General features: G+C 36.5%; 1 protein-coding gene across 1 annotated transcript in view; it reads left to right on the top strand.

Moving 5' to 3' along the window:
* Nucleotides 1-13,059, top strand: part of Sclt1 (sodium channel and clathrin linker 1) — a 135,354-nt gene that overhangs the window by 6,466 nt on the left and 115,829 nt on the right. The window contains exon 2 of the mRNA XM_051157761.1: nucleotides 3,268-3,435. Within this exon, the coding sequence (XP_051013718.1) occupies nucleotides 3,268-3,435 (168 nt within the window). The remainder of the gene's footprint in view (nucleotides 1-3,267; nucleotides 3,436-13,059) is intronic.

Genomic DNA, 13,059 nt, shown 5'->3' with positions numbered 1-13,059 from the left:
TCAGGCCTTAAATGATTGAGCTAAGCAACCATGTGTCAAAGTAAACTTTTCTCCTTCAAGTTATTTTTCTGGGAATTTTGTCACAAGGATGGAGCACTAACATTTTCTTTTATTACTATAGTGCTATGTAAATTATAATTTTATAATGAATGCTGTTATCTGATAGAGCTAGCTTGATCCTCTTGTTCTTCTATTGTAAAATTGTCTTAGTTCTCTTTCCATATCCTGTCAGAAGCAGTTATTCAATTTCTGTAACTAATCATTTATATAGAGATCATTGGATATAGATTGGAATTTCATTAGATATGTAGACCATTATGAGGAAAACCGACTTTAAGAGACAGACTTCTTTATACTGTGTTCTGTTTTTATTTCTTTAGATCTTTCATCTACTGATTATCAAATACAATTTTTGTTTTGTTTTTCGAGACAGGATTTCTCTATGTAGCCTTGGCTGTGCTGGATTCCCTTTGTAGGTCAGGCTGGTCTGGGACTCACAGTAATCCATGTGCTTCTGCCTCCTGAGTGCTGGGATAAGACATGTCCAGCTCCAAAAATATTTTTGTATAGGAATTTTATACTCATTTTGTGAGATTTATTTTGATGATACTAAAAATGATTATCATTTCTTATTTGAAAATTTATGTTGTCAGTATATACAAATGTGATTAATTTTTGCATTTTGGCCTTATAACTAATAGCTATTAAATTTATTTCTTGATTTTAAGAGTTTGTGCTCTTTGGAGTAGCTACCATGTATGTAGCTGAGTTTGTTCTTTCTTTGAACCTTTACACCTCTCATTTATTTAACTGTGTCACATTAACTTGGACTTCCACTAGTGTGTTGAAGAAATGTGTTAACACTAAAGAAAAGGTTTTCAACATTTTTTTTCCCTTAGCTATGATCTTACGGTGTCTTTTGTTATTGTTTTGGTTTGATTTTCATAAGAATCCATTTTATGAAAAAAGATAATTCAAGTCATTTATCATAAATACATATTTTCATCAAATGTCTGTTAAAAATAAAATATGACATTATTTTATTTTTAATTTTCTTGGTTGTGAGTTTATCTATTAGGTTTATTTCTATTATTTCCTTCATGTGACTTTTTTGAGTTTATTTTGGTGGTTGTGGTGGGTTTTTTTCTTCTAACTTTTTGTAATAGATTCATTTCCTCAAGCATTTTTTCCTAATTCAAATTGAGCATACCTAATTTGAAAATGCAAATTCCAAAGTGTTCTAAAATATGAAACCTTTTGAGTCCTGACTTTATAAGACATTTTTGTGGCGATTTGGATCTGGTATTTCCAGATTGAGGTCAACAATACTCAGTAGATAAAGTCTATATAATATGTAAAAAGTATGAAGAATTCCTAAATCTGAGAGACAAAGTCTATTCAATTTAATTCTAAATTAAAGCTATAAGAAGTTTTCTACTATTGTATCACATTTAAGCTATTGTTCAGTTCAAAATGCTTACTCCTTTGTTGTTTTTCTTTTTAAAGTTCATCTGTGTGGAGGCTCTTCCTATTGCCTTCTTGCTTTTTTCTGTTTTGGTTGTTGATTCTAATTAGTATTCTTATTCAGATTAAATGGAGGGTTTTGTTTTGTTTTCTTCATTTCTTTGACAATTGTTGAGCTTTGCTCTGTTGCTTGTAAATCTTGAAAGATTGTTTATTTGTTGGGTAATGCCTTGTGTATGTTTTTCTTTTTGATTTCTTTATTTTTTAAATTTTATTTAATTAAAGAAGGTTTCATATTTTAGAGTGCTTTGGAATTTGGACTTTCAAATTAGGTATGCTCAATCTGAATTAGAAAAAAAATGCTTGAAGAAACAAATCTATTGCAAAAAATTATGGGTATGTTGCCTGCATGAATGTCTATGCATCACATGCTGGTGGAGTGTGAGATTCCCTGAAACTGGTGTTACATGTAAGCTGTGAGCATACATTGGAATGCATGCAGAAGCCAGAGTACAGCATGAGGGTATGGTTCTGTCCTTTTATAGTGTTCGTTCTAGAGAATGAACTCCTGTCCTCAGGTATGACAGGTGTCTTTATCTGCTAAGCCATCTTGCTTTCCTTGTTTCTTTTCTGATGTGAATACATGTATGGCATGTTAATGAGAACTCTTTGCTTTATTCTGGGCCATCTTCATGGTATCATGACACTCCTGTTGAAATTAGATTCTGTGCCCTACAATTTCTCCTCTATATAGAATGGATAATCTTTTCAGCTGACTCTAAGAACTTTAAAGAATTTGTCTACTGCTGGGTGTGGTGATGGCTCATGTCTATAATTTTAGCACCCAGAAAGCACAAACAGAAAGATTCCATTGAGTCAGGCCAGCCTGGGTTATATATGAGTTCTAGGTCAGCCTGAATGAAGCCCCATCTTCAAAAAAGGAAGGAAGGAAGGAATGAAGGAAGGAAGGAAGAATTTGGTGTGTATCTTCCCAATTCTTTTTTTTTTTAAGTTATGGTTAACATGGATATTCTTTTTTTTTTTACATATACATTTATATTATTCCATATATGTACAAAAACTACCTATAGCAAGAATCATGACGTAATCAGGAATTATATAAATGTTACATTCTTATTGTTTTGGCTATTTGTATTTGACAACCTTGACAAAAACATCTTTTCTATCTTGGTGCATCTAAAATTCTATATGTAAATCAATCCCCATCACATCTTGTCATTATCAACTTAGATCACCTATCTGACCTAAAAACATCTTAACCCCTAAACAGCTAAGTTTCATTGTAAAACTAAGCTACCTCGTCTTCAACTCCATCAGAGACTTGATAAGGAATGAACTTGATTACCTGAGTATGCCAGGAGTGCAGGTTAGTAGCTTTCTAAATGAGAAGATGACAGAGACAGTTTTCTACCTGAACAGTCACCCCAAATTCTCTATTATATTGGAGCATCTTCTTCAGCCATCTGGCCCAATATATCTGACAGACATATTTGTGAGGCAAGAACTGTTGAGGACTGGCTTTCCCTGTCTTGGCAGAGTTTCGCCATCAACTCTGCCTGTATTTAGTTGAAGAAAAAGACAGTGGAGATTATGTATTTCTCCACTTGTGCCAGAAAAGACTGATAATTCAAACTTAGGAAATAAGAAAGACTAGTTCTTTGTAGCTATCCTGTGTTCTGTTTTGGATGTCGTTATTTACCTTATGAGTATAAAAAGACTTAATTTTACACCCTGAAATGATGTGCTGAAATTGATGATTCATGTAATGAGAAGCAGTCTTAGAGACTACAAACCTTTCATTGGATATGTCAAATAGTAGTTGTTATTTTTCTAGTTTTACAAAATAGACTATTACTCAAATTGGTTTTTTTCTTTGTTTCAGATGATAAACTAAATGATATTTTTAGGCCGCATCAGGTTGAACATATTTTCAAAGACCCAACTATGCAGGTATGTGGAATAATTAAGTATAACATCTGTAGTGAAATTTGATTATAAGTATATCTATAGCCATATGAATTATTGATACAGCAGTGTTAATACTCAATATAAATTCTACTTAGAATTATTCACATGTCAAATTGCTTATAACCTTTGAAATTTTGCTTATAGCTTTGATTCTTGTAAGGGCAAATTTGGTTTTGCTCAGTGAAAGTAAGCTGTTTGTCTATAGAAGTTGCTTTAATTTTTTCCCCTAGCTTTGGAGCTAATGTTATAAATGTTATCTGAAATAGGAATTCATTCAAGTTTTGAAATATGCTGAAGTGATTTCTGAAGAGTCACTAGCTATATAGCTATTTCAGTTCTTTCAAATTATGGCATTATGACAAACCCTGGGAATGTTGTTTAAGTCTCCTTCATGTGTAAGGCCCTGAGTTTGACTCCTATCTCCCCAATTAAAAAACCAAAAACAATCACCAAAACATAAACTAACCCAAGTAATAGTAATATATGCATTGGTTTTTAATGTTTATTTTCTGATTTTTTTAAACTTTAATTTTAGATTTTATCAACAAGGTATACATATCTAGTAAATGTCTTATACCATAGGTCTGAATGCTTGATTAAGCAGTTATAGCAACAAAAGAAAAATTTTAGACATGATATTGAGCACATCTGATAAAAACTGTATCTGGCTTGATCATGAATGTGTTTTTACCAGAAACACAGGAATAGAAGAAAGAGCACCATCTGATGTGTGTGTGTTATGCATAGGCATTATAGTTATTGGAAACCTCAGCGGAGCAAACCAATCAGGAACACATTTCTCCTTACTGTTACACAAATTGTAGCTGCTGTAGTTCTTAGCAGGTATAGGTTCTTTTCTACATGCTGTTTTTATACTCATAAAATAAATCTTGATTCCTATTCTCATGCTTCGTGGCAAAATATTGTTTCTGTCTCTAACTCCTGTGTAGTCTTCCATATCTTCCAGATTTCCATTGCATCATGTCTTTCCACTGTGTGCTTCACGGTGGTAAGAGAAGAGGTGGTGTGGTAGCACGGAACAGGCGCTGAGCTCTTAGAACATGTGTAACTCATCCACCAGGGACTCTTAACCCTTGGAACACCTAAACAGCATGAAGAAAAATAGGACACAGTCTATGGGTCCGACCTGGAGCCAAAAGTGGAGTGGTGGGATAGAAGGACTAGGGCTACATGCAAAGGGTATGCCAGGAAGTCCTAATGACATTCTGGTAGTCCAGAATGTCCACAGGGAAACCCACAGTTCTTGAGAGCCACAGATCCGGTGTGAGATTTGGCATGACAGTGGCTTCTCCTGTGTGGTAGGTTAGCATTGGAGAAGAGAGCAGTTGTATTGCTTTTCATGCCAGAGAGCACTGTAGATCTTGAGAAGAGCCTGTTTGAGACTGAGCTTTCTAGAGATGTGAAATAAGGAGCAGTAGTAAGTTGTGAAGCTTGTGGACATGGGGCCTGGTAGAAGATAGGCAGGAGAGGTAGCAGGGCCTGGGGCAGGAGGAGCAGGTCGACATAGATGTGCTAACAAAATTTAAGGAGCACAGGACTCAGGCTGTGGATGACATGGTGGATTATAGCCCCCATAGCAAGGAGCGAGTCCTGTTGCCTATCGATTACTAAATTCATGGATCCTAGATTACTTGGCCTCTGGAGCTGCCTTGCTGCTGCCTCTTGCTTGCTGTACTAAGAGTACTGAGAGCCTTGAATTCACATTCAACACTTAAGTGCTGTTTCAGCGTTCTCCACCCACACTGTGTTTGCTGTGTGAAAGCCAGAGAATGCTGCATGCCTTCTGGTCTCCCACAACAGTGTGAAACTTAGTGTTCTTTTACTTTGCTGACTCTCTAAGGTCACCCCTCCTCCATTTGGACATTTGTCACCATTTAGTACACAAACTTTGGAAGCTTTAGAGTTAAAAGAAATCTATCTAGTAGGTAGTGAACAAAACAATAGGATAGGAATTTTATACCGTCATCTCTCTATAGTACATAGGTTTTTATAACAATTCACAGACAATATTAAGTCCTCTTTTAAAGAGTCCAAGAAACCAATAGAGAAGTTACTGCACATTGTAAGACAAAGTAAACACAAATTAATTGAAATGAAATTGGAGATTAGAGTCATCTATGATGGTAAAAACTGTTTGACTCTATCACATGAGCTTTCCCTCAAAACTGCCTATGATTCCTCCTCTGGGTAAGAGTATAGTAGAGGGTCTCAGTGAGTAGTAGGAACACACAGATAGGCACCTCTGTAATTTTAGAAAAAGAATCTGTGCAACAAAAAGTAGCAACATAAAAAGACAAACTCAAAGTTTTAGAGGTAAAAACTATAATGCATAAGATTTTAAATGCAGTAGATCCTCAACATCAGATTTGAAACATAAGAAGTAATCGGAAGACTTGAAAACACCTGAAAATTATCTTTTCAGAAGAATAAAAAGAAAAGAGTAAAAAAAAAAGTTTATAGAATATAGCCAAGAAAAATAATATGAAAATTTCTAAGAGTCTCAGGAGGAGGATAAAAAAATTGCAAAACTTAACTTAAACAAAAACATATAAAATTCTTGAGAGAAATCTCGACATCTAAGATCCTAGGTTTCCAAAATAGGTTCAACCCCAAAATGATTTATTCAAGACATGTTGTAATCTAGTGTTCAGAGAATTTTGTGTGCAGAGAATTTTGAATACAGCAGCACTGGAAAATAACTCACCATGTACAAGCTAAACTCCACAAGATTATCAGTGAATTCCTTACAAGCCAAATGAGAGTGGGATGGTTTATTTCAAGTACAGAACTGTCAACCAAAAAGCTTCACCTGTCAAAACTGTCCATTAGAAGTCAAAGAGAGATAAAGAATAGCTGACAAACTTCATAACCCTCAAACTGCAACAAATGATATAAAGACAGTACAGGAAGCAGACATAAAATATTACTGATTGTTACCATATTGAACTATGATAGTAAAACTTACATAGAAGAATATTATATTATTGCCATTATGATGTTTAGGTCACTTTTAATTCTTATGTAGAACTTGGAAGGCAGAAATGCTAAAAGTAACTTTGACTTGAGTTACTTTATAAAGAATATACACAAAAACAATATATAAATGGAATTCACAAATGGAAACTTGAACTGTATGGAAGAGAATAACTTTAAAGCTTCTGTACTTTATTACAAAAGTTGGGTTACAGTCAGCTTCCTCTGTTACAAGTTTCAGATGCTTTATGTATACCACATGCTCAGTACAAAGCAAAAGCACTTAATAGGTATACAAATGATAGCTAGAAGAATACAGACATACTATTTATAGAAGTCAATCACAGTAAAAGAAAGCAAAAGAACATGGAAACAAAGGAACTTAAACAGAAAACAGCAATATTGCATTAGTAGTATTGATAATAATTACTTTTAAGGAAATAAATTCTCCAATCACAAGACAAAAAGCAACTGAATGCTGTTTATGAGAGAGTCAGTGTGGCTTAAAAGAACACACACAGGTTAAAAGTAAAGAGAGAGCAAAAATACCCCATGTAGGTGGAAAGGAGGGAGAGAAGAGAGAAAGCCATTAACTTTTCTTGTCTAGAGAATTTTATAGAGCTTCACCAGAAACTGAACACACACCAAGATAACTGTTATGAGATTGCTTAGTTTTCTGATCTCTCTCAAGGCCAAGCCAATGGAGGCTCCCTTCTACATGTGCCACTGGTTCAACACATGAGATGATCGTATGCTGTTCATGTGCTGTCCACCCAGTCAGGATAGTGGAATGCCCCTTGACCCCAGATTTACTAGCTTCTGGCTTTTACTGCCTGCTAGATACTGGCCCTGAACAGTATAACCATCATTGACCTTACAAGTATCTTGCTAGTCATTGGTTAGACTATGTTCTCTTATTTTTATATTTACATGATTAGCTTACAGCTTTACCATGGCAGAAATTTTAATGCTATCACAGTGACCAAAAGATAGCTGCAGTCTTTCTTGGTTATCTCATATTTAAGTCTTTATCTATAGAGTCATCTAGTCTAGTCTCTTAGATAGAAGATTCTCAGTAGAGGCCATCCTTACTTGTTGCTTAGTTTGTCACAATTACCTGCATTATACATCAGGTAGACTATAACCCTAGTGACAAGAATGTAAGAACAAAGTATTGTTCAGAGTACAAACTGTCAATAATTAGACCACAAAACCAGATCTAATGTAAGCATGCTGTCTGCCATCAATAATAATGTATTGTGGTTTCAATGTAAATATCTTATATGGTTATTATTCATCCTTATACAGTCACTTAGTGATTTAAAACACAATGAAGTGTCACTAAATATTTCACACAATGGTTAAAAATAAAACAGTGGCAATGACAAATATTGTATTATGAATTCTTTCTCTCCAAAGGTTCATGTAGTGGAGGTTTGGTCCTTGCTGTGACAAAGTTCTGAGGAAGTAGAATTAAGTGGGAAGTGGCTAGGTCATTAGGGGCATGACTCACATACAGCATTCATACTAGTCTCTGGGAGTGAGTTAGTTGGTCTCATGAAAGTTGTTACAATACAGGAAGCCTAACCTCTGAATTGCTCTTGGACTTCCTTTCTCACAGTGTCTCACAGGTCCCCATCCATTGCATATGCTTTCATCATGATGCCATCAGCCATGTTGTAGTGAAGCCAGGAAGGTACTCAATAGAGCACAGCAGAAATTTGCATCATGCTGTTGAACCTTAAGAACTGTAAGCTAATTAGACCCCCTTTCTTCAGACAATATACAACCTCTGAAATTCTGTTGTAGTAATGGACATGGTCAAATGCAGCCATGCATTCTTGGTGGATGTTTGTAAATGCTATAGCCATTCTGGCAGATCATTCAGTAACTTTAACAGAAAACATGCAACTACTATTATACTTGGCATTTGTGCTCCTGAGCATCTATTGCAGATGAATGACAACTCAGGTTCACACACACACACACACACACACACACACACACACACATACACACACACATGCAGGCATATGCACATGTACACTAACCTGTATATAGGTGTTTACAGCAGCTGTACTCATGATATGGACACCTTCTGTGGGAAAGCACTTAAGTAAGAAGCACTTGCTTAAAAGACTCTTAATTGTGTAGTATGTGCTTATACTATTATATATACTATTGTTGGACAATAGAAGGTGGGTTAGTTAGCTGGGTATGGAGGCTTAAACCTGTAATCCAGCACTTAGAAGCCCGAGTTAAAAGAATCTTGTGAGTTTGAGGCCAGCCTAGGATATAGAATAAAATGTGCTCCCAAATATCCAGGGTATTGTACTATGGGGGAAAAAAACTAATCCCAAGACATTATAAATATGTTAAAAGTCTTAAAATGAAAAAACAAACAGACAAACAAAAAATCTGAGTAGTGCTGCCTGGATTTGAGGATAAGGAAGTGTAATAGAAAGGTAGTATGGCTAAAAGGAGCACTGAAGGATCCTTGGCTCATAAAAACTTTATCTCCGTGTTTGTGGTATGTCTGTCTTGGTTGTAGCATGTATTACGGAAGTTCCCCATAGTACAGTGGTTTGACAAACCTTTTATTCACCTTTTAATGATATGAAAATGATACACATTCAGATCTTTCCTTGAATTAATATGTGGTAAGAAGCTCTCCTGTGGTGATGGGCAGCAGTGGTAAGCCCAACCTCTTAGCCAGCTATATAATCACAGGCATGAACATACTCTGAGGTTCTGTGTTGCTGATGGTTGACAATATCATCTGAGGTTGAGAATGAGGCAGTGTGTTAAATGCATTTTCAGTTTGCCTCATTCTTAACCTCAGATGATATTGTCAACCATCTTAAATTAAGGAACATCTGTATATTATGGCGTAACAAAATGTTCCTTTGCAGAAAGTTATCCAAAACTGCCTGCTATTATTTCCTACAATTTCGTGTGAATCTACAATTATCTCAGAAAGAATGAAAAAGATCAATACTTTTTAAAGTCATATATTTGAACTGAATGAGCACTTAAAGGGAAATGTACTCCTTTATTTGCATGCATTTAATGTGGAAACTGTAGGAAAAGAGCAAAATAAATTCCACAAGAGAAAGGACATAGAGAAAAATGGATCCAAGATGGCGACGCCTATCATGCACTGTGTCTGATCTACAGCACGGAGATCAGGGACCAGACTGAGAACCACAGCCTCAAAGAACTGGAGAACACTAGCTGAGTGGGGTCCCGCACACTGCAGACCACAAGCGGTACCCAAAGAGCATGTGTGGTCCAGCCGGGCCCTGTCCAGAGCCAGGCAGCTGGCCTCAGCAGACCGAGCCTGCAAAATTGGGCTGATAGAACTCGGCCAGGTCAGTCCCCATGGCCTGGCAGGGACTCCCACTCTTGACAGAGAAGATGGACTGCCCTGAGGATCTGGAAGCGGGTCTGAATTGCAGCCACAGCTCAATGGGACTGAACCGCCAAAGGTGCGCAATCTAGACTGGTCCACTATCTAGACTGTTCCAGGCAGGAACCTGACTGCGGACCACAACAGTCCAGGACTGGACGATTGGGCAGTTAAAACCTGCCTTGGCCAGTCCCCATGGCCCAGCAGGGTCTCCCACATGCTTGGGAGAGGCTAGGCTGCCCCTAGGGGTCAGGACAGAAAATTAAACAGCGGCCCCCAACACAGCTGGTCTGAATCCCTTAAGTAGCATGAACAAGATCAAGCAGAAGCATACCTCTGCTGACCCAGCTAAGAACTTAAGGTGTAGAGCAAAATCTCCTGGAGGAGAAACCAGGTCACCTGCCAGTTCCATGAAAGAACTTCCTGATCCCCACAGGCAAGGATACCTGACCTATAATCACTCACCAACTATCCAACGACCAGTGAAGGACACCAGAAGCTACCACCCAACATCAGAGAGATCAAGATGACTAAAGGGCATCTCCAAATCACTGCTATCCCAGAGACAGCAACCCTGAGAACTCAAACACAATCGAAATACAAGAAAATGACCTCAAATCCTTGGTAATGAAGATGATAATGGAGGAAACAAATAAAATGCATAATTAAAAACAGGAAGCCACAGCCAAACAGGTGGAAGACATAAAAGAGGCCTATAGAGAGGCATTGGAAAAAATTCAGGAAAATACAAACAACAAGATGAAGGAAATCCATAAAACAGTTCAAGATCTGAAGATGAAAATGGAAACAGTGTTAAAGACACAGAAAGAAGAAAAACGGGATCTCAAGGCCTTAGAGAAGAAATCAAGGTCCTCTAACAGAATACAAGAAATGGAGGAACATATCTCAGGACTTGAAGATACAATCATAGAACTTGAAACAACCCTTAAAGAAAATGCGAAATATGAAAGATTCCTGACACCAAACATGCACGAAATCAAGGACACCATGAAAAGATGACACCTGAGAATAATAGGCATTGAGGAAAGAGAAGCTGCCCAACTCCAAGGCCCAGAAAATATCTTCAACAAAATCATAGAAGAAAATTTCCTCAATTTGAAGGAGATGCATATAAACATAAAAGAGGCCTACAGAACACCAAATAGAATAGAACAGAAAAGAAAATCTTCCCGCCCCATAAAGATAAAAACACAAAATATACAGAACAAAGAAAAAAGATTAAAAGCACCAAGAGAAAAAGACAAAGTAACATCAATGGCAAACCTATCAGGATTAAACTTGACTTCTCAACAAAGACCATAAATGCTAGAAGGGCCCATTGATTGGGAAAACAAAATATTCCATGACAAAAGCAAATTCAAACAGTACCTATCCAAAAATCCAGCTTTACAGAAGTTACTAGAAGGAAAACTCCACCCAAAAGGGACAAGTTATAACAAAAGCTACACAGGAAATAGATAACTACACCATTGCAAAAGGACAACAACATAAACTCTCTACTGCAACCAACATCAAAAATTAAGGTACTTAACAGTCACTGGTCATTAATACCTCTCAACATCAATGGTCTCAATTCTCCAATAATAAGACACAGACTAACTGAATGAATACATAAACAAGAGCCAACCTTCTTCTCCTTTCTGGAAACACATCTCATCCACAAGAACAGACATTACCTCAGGGTAAAAGGCTGGAAAAATATTCCAAGCAAACAAGGTGGTGTAGCCATTTTAATATCTAATAAAATAGACTTTCAACCAAAATTAATCAAAGGTAAAGTCAACCAAGATGACAGCACTATTCTGAATATCTATGCTTCAAATACAAGGGTACCTACATTTGTAAAAGAACTGTTAACAAAGCTTAAACCACACATTGATCCCAACACATTAATAGTGGGAGACTTCAACACCCCACTTTCACTGAAGGATAGATCAACAACAACAGAAATAACAAAAAGCCTACACACACATGGAAAATAAAAAACTCTCTACTTAATGATTCCTGGGTCAGGGAAAACATAAAGAAATTAAGGACTTCCTTAAGTTCAATGAAAATGAAGGAACAACATATCCAAATTTCTGGGACACACTGAAAGTGGCGCAGAGAGGAAAATTCATAGCACTAAGTGCCTTTATAAAGAAATTAGAAACATTCCACATAAGCAACTTAATGACACATCTGGAAGCCCTAGAAAAAAAAAGAAGCAGAAATACCCAAGGGTAGACATCTGGAAATAATCAAACTCTGAGCTGAAATTAACGAATTAGAAAAAAAGAAAAATTCAAACAATCAACAAAACCAGGAGCTGGTGTTTTGTTTTGTTTTGCTTTGAGAAAATGAACAAGATAGACTAAAGGGCAGAGAGACACTATCCAAATCAACAAATCAGAAATGAAAAGGGCGATATAACAACCAACACTGAAGAAATACAAAGAATCATAATATCCTACTTTAAAGGCATATATGCCACAAAAGTTGGAAATATAAGGGAAATGAACAACTTTCTTGGTCAATTCCACTTGCCAAAATTGAATCAAGATCAGATAAATTAAATAGTCCTATTTCTCCTATAGAAATAGAAGCAACCATTGATAGTCTCCCAACCAAAAAAAGCCCAGAGCCAGATGGTTTCAGAGCAGAATTCTACCAGACCTTCAAAGAAGAGCTAATACCCATACTCTTCAAGCTACTCCAAAAGATAGAAATGGATGGAATATTATACCTAATTCATTCTGAGGCCACAGTCACGTTGATACCTAAACCCCACAAAGACCCAAGAAAAAAAGAGAATTTCAGACCAATTTCTCTTATGAGTATTGATGCAAAAATACTCAATAAAATATGCGCAAAACGATTACAAGAACGTATCAAAGATATCATTCACTGTAACCAAGTAGGCTTCATTCCAGGCATGCATGGATGGTTTAATGTACGGAAATCCATCAGTGTAATAATCCACCATCTAAACAAACTGAAAGAAAAAAAACCATATGATCATCTCCTTAGATGCAGAAAAAGCATTTGACAAAATCCAACACCCATTTATGTTTAAAGTTTTGAAGAAATCGGGAATACAAGGCACATACCTAAATATAATAAAGGCTATATACAGCAAACCAATAGCCAACATCAAATTGAATGGAGAGATACTCAAGGAAATTCCTCTAAAATCGGGGACC

Source organism: Acomys russatus, chromosome 15 (assembly GCF_903995435.1).
Source record: "Acomys russatus chromosome 15, mAcoRus1.1, whole genome shotgun sequence".
Taxonomy (NCBI): domain Eukaryota; kingdom Metazoa; phylum Chordata; class Mammalia; order Rodentia; family Muridae; genus Acomys; species Acomys russatus.
The sequence above is the reverse complement of the archived record's forward strand: the minus strand, read 5'-3'. Positions and strand labels throughout refer to the sequence as shown.